The 18,450-nt window shown below is 50.9% G+C and overlaps 2 protein-coding genes across 2 annotated transcripts in view; one reads left to right on the top strand and one right to left on the bottom strand.

Moving 5' to 3' along the window:
* Positions 1-18,450, top strand: part of LOC144132753 (uncharacterized) — a 344,373-nt gene that overhangs the window by 102,173 nt on the left and 223,750 nt on the right. The gene's annotated exons all lie outside the window — the stretch shown is intronic.
* Positions 4,046-9,936, bottom strand: LOC144135074 (iripin-3-like). The gene is made up of 5 exons (XM_077667832.1): positions 9,646-9,936; positions 8,750-8,967; positions 8,169-8,400; positions 5,850-6,169; positions 4,046-4,468 (listed from the first exon to the last, which is right to left on the bottom strand). Exons 1-5 carry the CDS (start codon positions 9,799-9,801, stop codon positions 4,150-4,152), a joined length of 1,245 nt encoding a protein of 414 aa, XP_077523958.1. The 5' UTR covers positions 9,802-9,936; the 3' UTR covers positions 4,046-4,149.

The raw sequence follows: 18,450 nt of genomic DNA, 5'->3' as shown, positions 1-18,450 counted from the left end.
AAGAGTTCAGCTTAAGTTAAGAACAACGCAGCGAGCCATGGAAAGAAAAATGACAGGGGTAACGTTAAGAGACCGGAAGCGGGCAGAGTGGGTGAGGGAAGAAATGCTGGTTAATGACATCCTAGTCGAAATCAAGAGAAAGAAATGGGCTTGGGCATGGCATGTAATCCGAAGGCAAGGTAACCGATCCTAGTCGAAATCAAGAGGGAGAAATGGTCTTTGGCAGGGCATGTACTGAGAAGGCAAGATAACCGCTGGTCCTTAAGGGTAACAGAGTTGATTCCGAGAGAAGGCAAGCGTAGCAGGGGGCGGTGGAGGGTTAGGTGGGCGGATGAGATTGAGAGGTTAGCAGGCATAGGGTGGGCGCAGCTGGCAAAGGACAGGTTTAATTGGAGAGACATGGAAGAGGCATTTGCCCTGCAGTGGGCTTAGCCAAGTTGATGATGATGTCTGTTCTTGGCATTGTTATGAAAATTTGTTTTTCTTTTTCTCTAACATTGTGTTCCATAAACTTTTGACTTCGAGCGCACATGCGTCCAGCAAAGGCCTGACGCGTGCAGCTGTGAAAAGCTTAAAGAGGATGGTTAGAAAGCGAAAACATTATTGAAACCACAAGCAGTATCGTGAATATTAGCACACAAAAAAATAGACACGCGGCGAACCATCCTACATGGGCTGCGCGGCGGGAGTTGTGCATTGCATTGCCGGCTGGAAAACGCTTTCTAATAACGTTGGACACCGGAACCGCGCCGTAAGGGAAGGGATAAAGGAGGAAGTGAAAGAAGAAAGGAAGAAGAGGTGCCGTAGTGGAGGGCTCCGGAATAATTTCGACCACCTGGGGATCTTTAACGTGCACTGACATCGCACAGCACACGGGCGCCATGGAGGAACGCTAAGGCGCCCGTGTGCTGTGCGATGTCAGTGCACGTTAAAGATGCCCAGGTGGTCGAAATTATTCCGGAGCCCTCCACTACGGCACCTCTTCTTCCTTTCTTCTTTCACTCCCTCCTTTATCCCTTCCCTTACGGCGCGGTTCAGGTGTCCAAAGATATATGAGACAGATACTGCGCCATTTCCTTTCCCCAAAAACCAATTATTATTATTATTATAACGTTGCGCGTGCACACACACGCGCGCGCTTACTCTATCCCGCTGTGCAGCCTTCCCTTTCATCGCTACGCGAAGAAGAAACGTTTACAAAACCGCACTCAAAGCCTGCAAATACCCGCGCTCACTTCGAAACACGCGCCCCATTTGCGCGAGCGAAATAAGTCGCCCGACTCAATACCTATGCACGCGCACAAAAGGGGCATGTGTATAAATCGTGAACAAAACCGAAATGGCGAACGCACTTTGAAACAGCGCGGGCCCTATTCATAAGCGAAAAAGTGCGGGGCAGTCCCGTTTGAATGGAAATTATAAGCGGGTCGTTTCGTCGTCTGGGTAGCCAGCTATAAAAGTTTTACGCTGTCCCAACCGCCCTCCTCCTTTACCTTATTTTTTGCTCGCTTATTTCCGTCTGGACCATCCCTTCCCTCTGCCCTCTCGTGGGCATCGTTTTTCTTTGAAACCGTCCCGCAAAGCATCGCTTTGCCGCCGGCAATCGAGTCTGCGAAAAAGCGGCCGCCCTCCGAACATGGTTTACCTTGTGCCGATTTTCGGCCCCTGAACGGGGCAGTGTGAATCGCGGTCGGTCGTTTTGCATAGGCGATTGAAAGTGTCCACCGCTCGCAGCCCCCTCTTTATGCACGCCGTCTTTTACTTGCGGGCTGTTTGCACCCTGGTTTCTTTTCTTATTTTAACATGTTGGCACTCACCGGAACGCCGCGCAGCGCAACGGCAGGTTTCTTATATTCAGTTTACGCTGTAGTTCTCGCGGGTACCGCGCTGTTTTTTTTTTTAAGCAATGTTTATTGCCTCAGAGCATAAAAACTATGAAGTGAGAGATGAGTAAGATGGCTAAATAAATGAAAAAAGGTGGGCTGATTTGATGAAATCAAGAAGTGAACGATGATATCGACCCTGTGTCCAACAATATAGGAGCCCGGATCGTCCAGTGAGAGTCCCACTGCCGCCAGGTGCCGAATTCTCGTCGACTTCAGCGCCGGGCAGCCCCGCTGGTTTTTGTACCTCGTTACGCTGCTGTGGGTTTTGCGCGTACGTTGTAATGGCGTCGGTTTGCAATGCGTACAGGGCTTGGGATGTCTGTCTTAGACTCCGTGTACCCGTCCGAGGTAAAGTTTTAACGTAGTAGCGTTAAAGGACTCGTTGTACATTAAGTCCGATGTCGTCGTTGGGGGAAAAATCACGAGCACTGGCCTGGCAGGTGGCCCCCGAGAGCAACCTAGGAGGAGGAAGGTGGGCCACCTAGGTCACGTGACCTTGCGACGTCATCACAACCTGCCCACCGGATAGTGAGCAAACTGTCCACCGTGGCAGGTGGCAGTTGATGACTCGTCGCCCGGGAAGCGTCACCGGGGCCAGACAGGGCCCACCGCTACGAGCACCTGCCATCGCAGGGCAGTGGCTGCGCATCGCTTAACTGCTGCACCGATTTATGAATCTAAAGTAGAGAATGGCTGTGAAGTTCGATTAACTTTCCGTGGCACCAGTCGGTCTTCCGTTCGCAAGGAATGCCGCACCTGTGGAGTCACATGGACTCAGGAGGACGCCTGACGGGGACACGGCGGCGGCTGTATTGTCATCAGCGCGTCGCCAACAAAGCGACCCGCCCCGCCCCTGTCTCTCCTTCTTGCAGCAGCTGGTGTCCGTGTTCTTCGCGCCGTCACCGATATAACCCATCTTGAACAAGCTTAGGCAGGTACAGCGGTCGACATGTGTGCGGCGCCAAGGGGTTGCCGAGACTTCGGGAATGCAGGAGATCCGTCTGGCTAGCATCAAGTGACCATGAAGCGAATTCTTTGCTCGACAGCTGTCTTTTTTTTCTGTAAAGAATTGGAGTGGTCGTCTCTTCGACATACGTTTGTCTCGCACGCACGTCTGCGAATGAGAAAGCAGATGACAATGTTGGGAATGCAGTAACTGCTGTTCCGTGAGTGCCGTGGGAAAATCGTAGTCGTGTATGTGCTGTTCGGGAGTTTGGTTCCAACCTCTCCTTTCCCAAGTGCTTGGCTGGTCGAGGGAATTGCAGTGTTTTGGCCTTACTTTCCCCGACAATTGTTTAATAAATAATGTTTCCCCAATCTGATTAGTTGGCTGAAACCTTATGTTCCTTTCCCTAACCACTGATTGGTGAGGTGTGGCGCTTGTAATCTTATTGGTAGCTGTCCCCGCCAAGGGTGGAGACTGAGGGTTTAAAAACAAGCGCTTTGGGTTGAACGGGGGCTGAATTCGTCTATCATATAGTTTTCTCCTTGCTCGTTTCTTGTTTTAATGTTGTAAATAGTTAACTTTCTCCTTTCCTCGAGTAACGTGAATGTTTGCGAGTTAGAAGCACAGGGTCATCAGGAAACCCCGATTTCATCATCAAGTTGTTTCCTCTCATCGCCACGTGAAGTGGATGGCAACTGGCGCAGTCTGAAGAGGAAACTCAGCTATGGCCTTGTGCTTATATGGGAGATAACCTGTTATTGCCATCGCATTAGACCCTTAAGGCTGAGCTTAAGTGTACCCTCCTATGGCTACATCATCGTTCGAACCGTGCCGCACATACGGACCGAGACCAGCTGAAAACTTGCTACACTCGGGAAAATGTCTTCGACCCGATCTCATGCTGACCAAACACGTTAGCCCCGGCGCTTATTGGCCAACGTGCTCATGACGCTCTCCCCAGTTCAGTTCCGTCTTCCCGTATGCCCCTCTTCCCCAGCGTGGAGTAAAGAGCAGGCCTGAGACGGCTTAACCAGACCGACCCCTCCACATGTCTTTATAGTACAGCTTCTTGTTGAAAAAAAAAAAAAGAAGCAGTCAATATGGGCGGTGGTGGCGTGTAATCTCGGACAGGCCGAGGATGTTAAGTGCACTCTAAACAAGGATGCACCTATATGGGAGTACAAAGGGAATAAGCTGTCCTCCAGCTGCTTTTAAAAAGGGGAGTGAGGACAACTTACTCTCTCTTTTCACTCATGTCCTGCTTAGAGTGCATGAACGAGAAAGAGGCGGTTTCCGGAGGCCCAATCTGCGCGTTTTCTACTGTTGCTGCGGCTCCTTGAGCTCTCGGACGACGCCGACGAGCAGGATGCAGCCGTCGCCGCTGCGGCGCAGGACGAAGAGGAAGGGGCGCGTGAGGGCCAACTCGACGTCGGCCGGCTGTTGTGCGGCTGTCGAGGACGCCTGCCGGGGGGCAGCGTCGTCGTCGGCCGGTCGCCCTTCGTCCAGCACCAGCGTGGCCTTGTGCAGGAAGTCGCCCACGCGTACCTCCCCCGTGGGCACTAGGCCGCTGAACTCGGCCCCCGGCATGAAGGCCTGGCGCACGCCCGTGCGGAACAGCGTCGTGTTCAGCGTGTACCTGGAGGAAAGAGGGGGGGGGGGGGTGTTATAGGGTTATAGAGAAAAGACACAGCAACTACTGTCTCGCACAGGATGGAAACTCGAACCGCACCGTGGAGGAAGGAATGGGAGAAGGAATTGTACTGCGGAAAGCTTGCAATCAGTTTTGGTCCACCATAGCTTCAGTTGCTTTTGCGCCATTAAAATCAATATAACTAAGTGACTAGCTTCCAATCAATTTCGACTTTTAGAATTTCTTGACATCCACTGATATGACATTGCATACGGACGTTTCTTGCCTTTTTAGTGCGGTATTAAAAGCCTCATCGGGAAAAAAATGTATCATCGCGTTCATTACATTCCCCATTGCCCTGAGGAAAGTGACGTCACCGGACCGGCAATGACGTCAACTACTCAAACAGGCATCAGCAGCTTTTAAGGCGAAAACCTCAATGGCTCATACCCGCGGTGTCCGTCCGTCCGTGACACTCAACTCGATAAGAAAAAAACCCTTGTGCACGATGGCATTCGAACCACCGTTCTTCCGTTCCGCAGCCGAGCGTGTTAACGACTACGCTGCTTCCTGCCAACGCATGTGTAGTTCTTGTCTAGGATGCTGGAGAGTGTTTGCAGAAAGGCGTCGAATCAGACGGATGCCTTCCAAACGCCCTCCTGTGTCTCCAGCATTTAAGATTCACAAACGATTCTGTACTTAACATCTTAATCTCACATCAGTGACACAAGCATCAACACCGCGCTTAAGGCTTTCGCCTCACCGCACTTGAGGTCAACAAAGTTCCCCGTGAATTTTTTATTGCTTTCGCGTTGGCAACACACAATGTAATTAGGTGTCTCTGTGAATCTTTTCATTTTGCCATCGAAATCCTTCCGCTGCGGTCGGGGTTTCGATTCTTTCACCGTGGACTAAGAAACCTAATGGCAGTGGCATGTCGCGTGTCTGGATGGCGACAACTACTAGAACTCCGAACTGTGGACAAGTTGGTGCACCGGCGTCTTGAATAGTGTGTGCATTCCGCATTCCTAAGGGGACTTCTTCAGCCGGTGCGTCTAGAAGATTCGAACCCATCCCGAATGCGTGTCTGCATAGCCTGTACTCGAAACAGGAAGGAGTAAAAAGGGAATAAGCTTAAGTTAAGGACAATGCAGCGAGCCATGGAAAGGAAAATGAAGGTGTAACGTTAGGAGACCGGAAGCGAGCAGAGTGGGTGGTTGAGGGAACGAAGGCGCATTAATGACATCCTATAGTTGAAACCAAGAGGAAGAAGTGGGCTTGGGCAGGGCCTGTAATGCGATGGGAAGATAATCACTGGTCCTTAAGGGTAACGGAGTGGATTCCAAGAGAAGGCAAGCGTAGCAGGGGGCGGCAGATAGTTGTGTACCTGGCCTCCGCCTTGGTGAGGGGCAGCTCCACGCGCACGGTCCTGCGCCTGAGCAGAGCGTGCAGCTTGGCGAGGAACGCCGGCGTGAGCTGCGCGCGCAGGTCCTTGAGGCGCGGTGACCGGTCCGGCACGAGCAGGAGCAGCGAGACGCTGCCGGCCCGGTAGGGCAGCTCGAGCGCCTTGGCGGCCACCGGCTCCTCCAGCTCGGCGTACAGGAAGCTGCCGGTGCCGCCCACGTACTCCAGCTCCACCGAGGTGGACAGGTTCGGCTTGAAGGCGCGCTTCTCGGCGCACCGCTGGAACGGCGGATCCAGCACGCCCTGCGCACGTGGTCCCGCGGGAGGTGTATTCGTGTCACTGGCTGAACAGCTGTTGTCAGATGAAACAAAGCGGCAGGTGCCTCTCAAAGGGGCCCTCCAACGGATGCTCTTTCAATGACGTCGACACATGATCATGATTCATAACATTGACACCTGCAGGCGGCTCCGGCAGGTGCAAGAGAGCTGACAGTCACGTTCGTTATGACAAAAGAGTGACGCCAATGGTTTGAAGGCCTTTGAAGGGTTCTGCCGCTGCCACATCATTTTAGACGTGCGCAGGAGGCGTACAGAGCTAGGTCTGCAGATTTAGTGCGCTTGGATCACTGATTGCAACTATGGAAATCTTAACACGTCGCGTTCTGATACTGGAGCACGCTGCCGCCTCTCCGATTCCGGCCGCAGTGGGCATATTTCAGTGGCGCCGAAATGCAAATAACGGACAAACGCCTGTGTACGTAGTGTTTTGGTGTGCGGCTCTATAGTACAATAAACGTGTTGTGTAAAGCCAAGGACTAACGAAAAAATATTCCTGATAAAGAACCCATCCCATTTCTCTTTTCACCTGGGACTGGAGTCGAAGCCCTCGCAGCCGCTGCGTATTATTTGGCGTGTAAACGTGTCTTAGTCGTTAACCTAAGGCATGGTCTTCTACGTTCGATCTACGAAGTGTGGTTGCAAGTGGTGCGAAAACCTCTTCAATAGAGCGGTGCATAGTCACACAGAACGCAGACAGAGGTTGACTGCAAATACTATGGGGTGTGCGATTAGTACTTTTTGAAAACCCAATCCAATATACAAATAGTGTAGCTTTGCTGCCTAGTGCATGGCTAGCAACAGAATCGAATGCGAATGAATATTAGTGCATATATTCGGTTCGGCTTGCGGCGTGATAATGGCGAGGTAGGTGTTTCCGCGTGCTGGGCTACAACTTTCGGAGCTAAGAGCTTCGATAAGATTCAACCCACTCTTCGCTAGGGGAACGCAGCATAGCAGTAGTCTATATGACCGCTTTTGCTACGCGTTGGAAAATTAACTTTTTTTACTGCTAACCACAAGGGAATGAACCACTCTACCCAGTCTATAGGTGAGAGTGGCGCGAGCTATGAGTCGTGGCCTCAGATGTCGGGTGTTGTGGCAGGGTAAGCTGAACCACTGTTCGAACCCTGCTGCGTCGCCCTATGTGTCGTTCATGTGTGAGCTTCCTCACCGCGTAGACTGCGTGGTGGCGGTTTGGGTCAGTAGACATACATTAGAGAGGGCTGCAAGTAAGAAACACAAATGAAAGTTCCCCACCTGCACTGCCTATGCTGGCACAACAGGTTGGGTCAGCTGAAGGTCAGCGCTCGCCGGTTTCCCTCCCTTGTCTCCTGTTCCAACCTCACGGTTTACACCCATCCCGTAAACCTATTGCGACTGCACGTTGTGCAGCGTCGAAGTTGGCCCTGTCCCCACGGAACAGTCGCCCGAGAAAATTATAGTGTTTCTTCGTACCGATTATCCGAAAACTGTTCGAATACTCGAAAACATATCCGAATCGTTTCAAATAACTTATTACTTCCACAGTCGGATCCGTTCCGTGAATAAAATAGGATCATACTGGTGCCGCTATTAAGAAATTTCGAATATTCGCAAACCCCTGTAAGTACCCCGCTGATGACGCTTAAACCGAAATCGAGAGGAAGAAGTGGCACCCCTGGCTGGATACGTGGTGCGTACGCTGTAAACAGGAAAGAGTAAAGAGCGATTAAGCTGTGCTCTCAGCGCACCTAGAGGACAGCTTACTCCCCCTTTGCTCCCAAATATGTGTATTCTTGTTTAGAGTGTACTAAGGTAAGACACCAAGCCGGAGCCAGCACATGGATATTCCGGAGAAAGAGCAGTGAACAGAAAATGTGCACACGCTTATGGTGGGCTCAGCTGGTCATGGTGGAAGAGAGAGCACTCTGAAGAGCCTGCATCTTGCTCAGGTACCGGCTGAGAATGATGACAGAGACGGTACCCGGAAGTAGAAGGCCGAGGCCAGCAGCAGCTTTGCGGTCGGGTCGACGGCGTCGGGGGCCAGCACCTTTCCCAGCAGCGGGCTGCTGGCGGCGAACGCGTCGTTCACCGCGTCGGCCACGTCCTCGGCGCCGCTGGCGTTGAAGGCCACCCTGTCCACGCTGCAGCGCAGCTGGGACATGAGCAGCTGCTCGCACGACTCGTTCACCTCCAGGTTGCGGCTCACCACGAGCCTGCGTCCGTTGCGTCCCGCGTCATTGGGGGGCTCTAGCGTAGCGCTATACAGTGTGCCGTCACCGTGTACCGCAAACGCGAGCCGCCAACAGCGCATGCGCAGATAGCCTATAAAATGGGACAGGCGCGCCCCCACCTGGGCCATCTGGACATAATTGCACCGTGTACATGCAGATGTCAAAACACCTGCTTTGTAGCTGTTGCAAACAGGTGCGGCGAGCTTGTGCCACTGCGCTTGCACTACGGTGCACCACGACCGTTCAGCGAGCGAAACATGGCGACGCGTAGAGGGAGGAGCGCTTATTGGATAAGCATGCGTGCACCGAGAACCATGCAACTATAGCGGACCTGTATGCCATCGCGGCCTGGGCGTTGGCTGCTCCCCGCTCGATGGCCTGCTGGGTGGTGAGCACGGCCGCCTGCAGGTGCTCGGCCTTTCCGGCGTCGGCCACCAGTTGCGCCAGCTGGGCCTGGGTCTCGCCGCGGGCGCACGCCTGGGCCGACAGCAGCGCGCCGGCCACGGCAGCCGGGCACAGCAGCACGTTGTGCTCCAGGTGGGCCGACACCTGCGCGCATGCGCCCACCACGTGTTGTCTGTGGAGAATATTGCCTCATGGGTACCCGACATAGAGTTTTAGCATAGCGGGGACATACCGCCGGAGGCGTACACTGGACCGGCTGAATGCCTGCCACTTGAGGGTGCGCTTGCGTACGTAGCCGGCAGCTGGCTTCATCGGCACATGTTTATGTGCCTCCACCGGGATAAAAGTGTTAGCCATGTAGAGACGCATTAGCGTGGGCCCATACCAGCCTACAGCGCATGCGCACTGTAAGGCGCTCACACCCACATGGCCCCTTCGACCAGTGGAGAGGCCGAGGAAACAAGTTGCTTTTGAGACTGTACTTCCAGTTCGTTCTATCCTGTTGCCAAGATGGAAATAATCAGTGATCCCGCTGCTTTCCTGTCAATGGTTTTACTTTCCTGTGGCGTGGTGGTTCTGAGGGCTGGGAGTGTCATGCTAGCAGGGGCGTGAGGTTCACCACAAGCTGTCGCAGTAATCTCATCTTTCCAGGGCGAGGAACAAGGGGAGACCTTGTCACCCTGAATGCCTTGCGCCACACTAAGCCCGCAGGACACAGAGTCCGTTAAGCTCCCGTGTTCACATTCTCTGTGTCTAGTGTAGCTCAAGGGCTAAAGTCACCCAACTAAGCCTAATCCAACCGTCGATAGTCACCGTGCTTACCAGCTGGAAGAGGGTCAGGCCCAGCTTGTTGAGTGCCTGGACGGCGGGGCTCTCGGGAGCCTGCTTGGCCCCCCGCTGTTGGACCCTGGTGGCCGAGCCCGCCTCGCGGGGCGCACCACCCGCGGGGATCTTCTGGCTGATGTCGGTGCTGCTCATGGTGCGCGGGGTCACAGGGCAGTGCGCAGCCCTTGTGAGGGGGGTTCGAAGGGCGCAACCGGTGCCGTCTCTCCTGCCTGGGCTCGATCTGGACTAACGGAACACCGCCAGATGACCGGTGGTGGCTTCTTCTTCTTCTTCCAGATCTCCTTCGTGGTCTAAAGAGCGACATGCGCCTCTCTTCATTTTCTTTTACTGCTTTGCTGTCGCTGGCCTCTGCTGGGGTGGCACAAAACGGCATGGTAAAAGTTTTGTCCGTCTATGGACTTTTATCATGGTCTATACACGCCCAAAGCGATGCTTATTGCCAGGCATTGAAAAATGTATGCCACTAGAGCTGTAGCTTCGGAACCATACAAATGTTTTAGCTGTCTATAGAAAAGTGTAGAGAGAGAGAGAGAGAGACTCTTTAATGAAGAAACGGAGAATTTAGCCGGCGTTTCAATATCGCTGGCATGCTACTCTACGTAGGGAGGGGAATTTGGGAGATAAAGACTGAAGGAGAGCAGCGTGGAAGAGGTGGAAAAAAAACGAAGATAAAATGCAGCCATGAAATGGGTACTAAGGATGCAGTGGCGAGTATTGATGTAACCTATGGAATGATGGAGTGCATAGTCCGACGAATGGGCTGACGAAGTTCACTGCAAGAAGAATGCATGAAGGTAACCTGCAAGTGAATTTAGAGCTTATCGAGATGTCCAATGTCTTTTAAATATGTAAAAAGAAAGTTCATTGCAAGTCTCTGTTGCCTGAAGCAGGCTAAGGGGCCTAAAACTTTGTCCATTGTTAGGGGCACTGGGCAGAGCTTCTGCATGCAATGTTCATAGTACGCACGCTCGTTAGCATACGCAGGGCACTCGAGCAGGATATGTTCCACAGTTTTTATCGAAGCACAGTTGTCACAATGCGGACTGTTCATTTGTCCAAAACGGTATCGCAGGCCATTTGTGTATGCAGCATTCAGACGAAGTCGGTGATAAAGTGTTTCGAGTTGTCGAGGAATTCTGGGTGAGAGTCTTGATCTAAGATGTGGGTCGATTGAGTGAAGAAATTGGTACTGATGTGTCGGCAAACTCCAAAGCCGATACGTTTCTTCGTACGCAAAACTTTTAGCCATTTGGGACGCATCAGATTTCGTGAGAAAACTCCGAATGTATCTCTGATGTTGATGGCCCTTACGGGCCGCTTCATCTGCTTTTTCATTAGCCATAATGCCACAGTGAGCAGGTACCCACTGAAATGTTATGCAGTGGCCTGCGGCAATAGCTAAATGAGAAAAGTGTAGGTGCCGCCGCGGTGGCTCAGTGGTTGTTGCACTCGGCTGCTGATCCGAAAGACGCGAGCTCTATCCCGGCCGCCGCGGTCGCATATCGATGGAGGCGAAATTCTAGAGGCCTGCTATTGCACTATTGGTGATTTGTGAGCGTTATAAATAGAGGGGCAGCTCGCAATGTGATGAATCTGTTCGTAAGCTGCGGGTAGGGGACAAGCAGTCGACATTCATTGTAAAACTAAAATTCTGTGGAATTGTCCTCAGAGTCTTTTTAAAAATCTTTCTATCACTCTTTCTGCCCTTCTGCCATCTGTCGGAGAGAGGTTTAGAGTGCCTGCCGTCTGATTTGCCGTCTACTTTGCCATTTGGAGGCACCAGGACTGCTCTGGTGTCCTCGTCAAGTATGTTTTTTTTTTTTGTTCAAAACTCATGTGCAACCGTTGTAGGTGACGATGGTAGAAAAAAAAATTCAGAGAAACTTGAGACTGCTTACTAGTGGGAATGCGAAAGCATTACTGTCCCCGGGTGCATTGACGTCTACCCCTCCCCCCCCCCCCCCCCCCCACACACACACACACTCGTAATGGGAGTTGTGCTGCTTTCGCATGAAAAAGATAAAAAAAACAAGGCGCTTCGGTGGAAAAGTGCGAAAGCATGGAACTTTCTAGAACGCAGGTTTTTTTCCACGACTTGTACTTTTAATTTTTAACGTTGTTATTGCTAGTTTATTTATTTTTCATTTTCTATTTTTCTTTCATTTTATTTTCATTCATTTTTAATTGTTTTGCTTTATATTATGTTTTATTTTGATGACGTCATCAGTTTGATTGATAGCTATCGTGTCACACTTTCCTGCAAACATCCCCGCTGGCGAGTCATGAGCCTATAAAGGCTTTCGCCTTAAAAGCCTTCAGTTGCCATAGTCAAGTAAGTACACCACCTTCACGAGTGGAAGGGCTGTTCAGACCGTGTTCTCAGCCAATACAAACGAATATGCACTTGTCCCTTTTTTCGGTTCGTTTCCGGCGGCACGTTGTCCTCGCCGCGTTCAGCAAAACCTGCGCTTGCTCAAAGTGCCGCTCAGGGTGCGCTGGCAACGCTTCTATTCGAGGGCGGATTTCGCGCGCACACGAAGCCAACATGGCTCGCGTTGTCAGTTCCGCAACAGGATTTGCAACGTCAGTGCCGCTTCCGGACAAACAATACATCTTTGCCCGTGAACCAATGGACGCTACCGGCAGTGTCTATGTAGGTGTTTATGTGTGTTTTCTTCATATATACCGATCGCCTGGCGTCGCAAAACAGTGGCGCTGCGTCAAAGGCCGCGCGACAGATCGGCAGCAGAACGCTGAGCAAAGCAGACGATTTCCGCTTTCGCTCCAGCGCGCACTTCCGGTGCACCGTGGGACAGCCTGGCTTCTTTTCCCGTCTGCTTACATTTCATGTTCTTGAGTTATCTTTGTTTTTTCTTCGGTTTTCCTTCTGTTTGTCTTATTATCTTGTTTTTCGCGCTCTCTTACAAGCCCATACTCTCGTTTTCCGGAGACAAAACATCGCTGTCGTCTGCTCGCGAGAGTCGCAGACGAGTTTCGCCAAGGATCTCTCTCTCTCTCTGGAGGTTCTATATGCGTACAGGGTGGGGCGCTTGGGGAAACAGATCTGCATAAAGCGTATACGTGAGCCGGACTCGACGTCGCGTGGCTTTCAAGGCTGCTGAGGTGTCGTCGCTGTTGTTGCTCCTGGCACATCGCGTCGCACGTTGGCCCGCTAGATCGGCGTCGGCTGAGATGCGCTCGAACGACGGAAGCCGCGGCTAAGCCCCGCCATGCTCCTTGCAGCTCGTTTTTACGAAAAAAACAATGTAGCACAGCGGGAACTGAAAGGTTTAGCGTCAGCAAATCAGGACAGTGAGCACACCGCCGCCTAGCGTTATTCTGCGGTTGTATACGTCGTCTGCTGCTGTACAGCGTAGAAGCAAACTATGCCGAAGCCGTTCAATCGAGTTTTTGCTTCTGTTAAATTGGATAGAAGCAGACGATGCTGGAAACGGGAAGTGCTCGGTTCCTGTCGCCCGCTGCGCAGGACAAAATGAAATGATGCTGAAAACGCTCGGTGTGACTTCTATATCGCACCTCGCGTCTTAGAGCGAGAGCTCCGCTCCTCGGGGTACAACTTCCGATTTCAATGTGGATAAGACAATGACCTTGAGCGCCTCACAAGGTCAAATCGAACTGCGTGGCCATTGGGTACCTGACCTTGACCTTTGGCATTTGATTTGAGACAGTGGAGACCATGCTTAACAGAGCTTTCGCTCGTATAACTAGGTTCAAGGCACGTTGAACCCCAGCAATTCTTTTTTCCAGTTAAGGGATATTTAAATGAAAACCCCCTTCTTGAGCGCTTAAGGAGCTTAGAGGTGACAGAATACTTACGATTCCTATTCACCTGGCCGCAGCCTTGCGCGCGCACGAGGGAGATACAGCTTTCCTCGTTTATTTTTTATTCTTAAAAAATTCGTTACAGCCGCTGTTTACAACAAGGGTCAGTAAAGAGATGGTAGGCCATCGCCTATGTTTACCGGTAACTTGAATCGTCACTTGTGCATTTTTCATATTTGTTAGCAAAAATATGCCCCTGTGTAGTGTTTTAATAGTATACAGTATTTGCAATACGGGGCACGCAGTTTAAAATTTACGAGGTATGTGTCAGGTGATAGAGGCATTATTTCGAAATGCATGCTTGCACGAGGCATCCGCCTGACCAGGTAACGCAATTTCAAAAGCAGATGCACCTAATTGAATGGTGCAGCCATGCTCCGTCCTCATTTATGACCGCGCCACGTACTGTTCCTCCGCGGCGAATAAATAGTCTCTTTTGTTAAAAGCTTTTGTTGCTACCTAAACAACGAGGTAATATTCAAGCGAAATCATAAGCTCAAGTGTTTTGTTACCTCTGATTCGTTTATTAGGACGGAAGGGTTAAAATGTTGATATCGTTTACCGCTGTAATTTTCTGACGGAGTGATGCAGCACCTAGCGGGCCCTTTATTTGTGGGGGCCTATCTTCAGGCCTAGTGTGCTCTCTGTGCGGAGCGACAAGGAGACGGGCAAGAGGTTACTTACTGTACAGCGAGGATGAACAATATAAGCGATGAATATAGGGGGTGGTATACCTGCTGCCTTATGGACATTTCAGATAGGATGTCACCTAGCGACCTCTAAAGGATTGTTATTGCGAACTGCTGCTTTTGAAGTCGTATCCTTCTGTAGGGGGGGAGGGGGGGGTGTTCACGTGACGTCACGAGTGCCATTTTGTTGTCTAGCGCGTAGCTTCAGCAGTGCAGGCCCGATGATGAAAAACGTTAATAGAAAAAAACAATTGCCAAGACTGGCGTCAGGTGATCTGCGGACATATTGATGGATATGGTGAAATCTAACATTATATGAAAAAAATTTCGTTCATTAAAGGTTTCCCGCTCAAAAATACTTTCGCCCGAAATTTTTGGGCATGATCCTATATAGGATCACGCCTGCAGCCTTTCCCACTGCACAGGCACAGGCAACAAAATGGCGGCCTCTGGGACTTCAGTGAATACTGTAATAAAATGACGCACCCGGTATGAGAGCACTTGCAAAGCCGGGCACTGCATTTGGGCGCGCGCCTGTTATTTTTCGACGCTGCGCGCATTTGCGTGTCTCGGTTGGCTCTCGGGGCCTCATGTATAATGGATGAGGCGCTCTTTCTTGAGCGACCCGGGATGCCACCGGAGGATGCGTGCACTGCGGAACACACTCCGGTCGCCATTGTGTGTATAGCACGGACACGGGCTCTCGCGTGCGGCCCTGTAGCTGGTAGGGTAGGGCTGAAAGGATCGTCGCGTGCGCGGACGCGGCTCGCTGCTGCTGCTGCCGCCTTTCGAGACGCGAGCGGCGTGTTGGCTGCCGCTTCCTTTTTCATTCTTTTTTTTCATCTCTCTCTCTCTTAGCTGGTCAGTCTGGGTCTGTCGTGCGGGGAGTGGCGATTGTCGTGCCGCTGCACGCGCTTCGGGAAAACTCTGCGGCCTATACCTTAACCAGCTCATGCCGCTTGGAGATAACGAGAAAAAGTATTGAATGCATGGTATCAATGGGCAGAGGCGGATTTGAGGGGGCACCCGCTCCCATGCCCTAATTAGGGAAAAAGTATTTATTAAAAAATATGACTCGGCGTTAGATTTCCCGCTAAATCTTATTTTACCCATCGTGATTTCAGCTACCACGTCATTATTTAGCGTTTGTGTCTTGATCCATGCCAAGGTGCTTTATTCAACGTTTAACCAGAGTCCTTCAAAGCTACTGAAGGATTCTGTTTTAACCAACCAAGTTTAAATCGAAAATTGTCATTGTCCCCGCTGTTGGCGGAACATTTCTGATAGATCCTTGAACACGACACTCCTTCCTTTATACGTTCCCTTACGGCGCGGTTCAGGTGTCCACCGAGATATGTGAGACAGATACTGTGCCATTTCCTTTCCACAAAAACCAATTTCCAGCTAGCGCCACGACACTAACGGAGGGAGTTCAGAGAGAGAGAGAAACTGCACTGATTAGGCCTATAGAGCCTCGGTGACGATTGCGGAGACCAAAAAATTCGTCCTACGCTTGTTGTTATCCTTCGACGGAATTAAGTGTGAAAGTAATATAGCCAGAGCTGTATGATTATACTTGTTGAAAAACTCCGCTGCGAAACCCGCTGCTGTTTCCCGCGGGGCCATTTCACACGAGCAGGTCGAGTCGGGCGTCGAGCTTAGCGAGGTCACCCATCTAGACCACGTCTCGTTTACATTGAGTTGGTTCTATAGCGAGTCAAGCCAGTCGCTGTGCGCCCTTCCCTTTCAAAAATGGTCTACATTTATTCATGGTCTATAGACTGTCTATAAAAGTGCATATGGCCATAAATCTGTAGATTGTCTACGGACTGTCTGTAGGATTTTTACTGTCTATAGACTGTTCTCGAGGGTTTGTCTACAGAGTCTATAGACTTTATAGACGGAAGTCTACGGACAGCCTATAGGGTGATTTATTCAGTCTATATATGATTTATTCAGGATAGCCCGCCTCAAGAAATTTTTGTAAGGGTTAGAGGCGCGAGTAGAAAGCCGGCGCCTGCTGGCGGCTGCGCATAACTCTGTTGCCACGCGTGGAGACGGTTAAGTACTGTTTGCACGCTGCCAAGTCACCTCTCCCCTGCTGCCTGGTTGGCGTATACCCAGTCCCGGCAGTCGATCACTCCGACACGCTAGCGCGTACTTGAGACCGACTAGACCCGACGTGGTCGAGTTCATGTAAGCGCTGAGTACGATATGGCAAGCCAGGCTTTTAAAGGGGAGCGCAAGCGTTGTCTCCAAGCGTGCAGTTCTAAAATTGAATCGTTCTAGTTCATTGTACTGTAGCAGCTGCATAACAGTAGCGGCGGGGTGACTCTTTGTCTGCGCGCCAAGCCGCTCGAGCTGTCTGCACACAAGGGCGACGCAGAATGACATTAGCCTGAAGTTCTGAAAGGCGCAAAAGACACACACACAGGAAAAAAGGGGGGATGACACAAAGAGCGCCTCTTTGTGTCATCCCCCCTTTTTTCCTGTGTGTGTGTATTTTGCGCCTTTCGGAACTTCAATCATGAACCAACTAGCCCCAAAGCAAGTTCTTCTGTGACATTAGCCTGCCACACAGAGCACACGACGTGGCGCTTCGTAGCGGATGTGGCGCTGACAGCCTCAGGAGCAAATCAATCAGTTGGTATGAATCAATCCTACTTCTTCCGCTATCCCCATTAGACAGCGCCCCGTAAGAAGGTTGCGAAAGTGCTGCGGGAAATAGGCCAACAATTTTTCCCCTCTTTTTAAGCTCGACTCTGCTGAAACTTTTCTTATGACGAGCCTCATAATTCCATATCTTATCTATATAGATTATATGGATGATATAGAGTCGTTTGGACTATATGGATAGCGCGTTAGGAAACTTGGGGAATCTATATGACGTCATGCACACTATATAGAAGTCTTATCGAAACCGTACGGATAGCTTATGACCACCATATAGAAAAATAATGAGACCTTTTAACTCTCCATGTATTTCTCCATATCATATAGACTGCATGTGTTCTCCCATGATTCCATAAGAGTTTTTCGTATGGAACTGTTCAGTTGGTGAGGCGGTGCTTCAAAAATGTAAAGAGCATACGTTTATAAAGGAGCATTCGCCAGTCATGCCAGTTGCTAGCGCTATGGCGGAAGCCACCGCCCTACTTAAGTAGCGCCACATGGCGACGAGTTCAACTAGCTGAGGCGTCCAGTGCGGTCCATTGCGAAACATGTGTTGTAGCTGGCAGGTGTTGACAAGGGGCGAGTCTAGTGCGTTGCCGTGTATGCCGAAAGAAAAAAAAAAGGAAACGCCAATGCACGCGATGCGAGCAGCGCAGCGTATTATGCTTGCATTGTTCGGAGGTACGTTATCTTATCGCATCGCTTTATTAGTTTCGAATGGGAAAAGGTGTACATAGGAGTGTTCCGTGTTGCCGAGACCAGGTGCGTGCGTCGCACAATGCGGCGCAGGTAGACGCAATGGCTAGCTGCCAGTGCACTTCGCGGGGCGTCCTTTAAGCGAATAACCTGTATTCCAGAAGGAGGGTAGCGTAACAGGGGGCGGCACAAACAAGTCCAGCTTTCTCGGGCAATATTTTTGAAAAATGGAAAATTCTGGGACAATGTTATGGAAATACTGAAGATAATGGTCCATTATTCTGATGTGTAGCAAAATCTATCTTTTCAAGTGTTTCCAGCGACCGCATCGAACAGTTAAGACCCGGGGCGTAGCCGGCGGGGGGGGGGGGGGGGGGGGGCTTCAACCTTCCCCCCCCCCCGCCCGAAATTTTTTTGAACTGTCACGCACCGCTGACCAAAACAACCACCGGCGCCGGAAATCATTCAGGATTTTGCCATCTACATGTGTCTTTTTCAGACTAGAAAAGACATTTTGGCGCGAACATTGCTAACTCTGGTTGGATTTCGTGGCAACTCCCATACACCTGGAGTCATGTAACGCAGGGGGCCCATCCTAGCGCAAACTTTCAAGGGCCTATCGATGGCTCGCTGTTGCGACTAAGATTCCGGTGCAATTACTCGCAATACATGACCGGTGACAGCTGCTGCTGCGCAGTACACTGGGACGATAGACAGCGTCATTGAGATTTTGAGATACGTCATTGAGATACGAATACATTATTTTATTTTAAAAAATACATATTTCCCTTGTCTAGACAGTGCGTAGCGTTATCGAATGCACAATGACACTGTCAATAGCAATGTCAATGCAGTTATTATTGTTGCGTTTGATCCTTCC

The sequence above is a fragment of the Amblyomma americanum genome, chromosome 5, assembly GCF_052857255.1.
Source record: "Amblyomma americanum isolate KBUSLIRL-KWMA chromosome 5, ASM5285725v1, whole genome shotgun sequence".
Classification (NCBI taxonomy): Eukaryota; Metazoa; Arthropoda; class Arachnida; order Ixodida; family Ixodidae; genus Amblyomma; species Amblyomma americanum.
The sequence above is the reverse complement of the archived record's forward strand: the minus strand, read 5'-3'. Positions and strand labels throughout refer to the sequence as shown.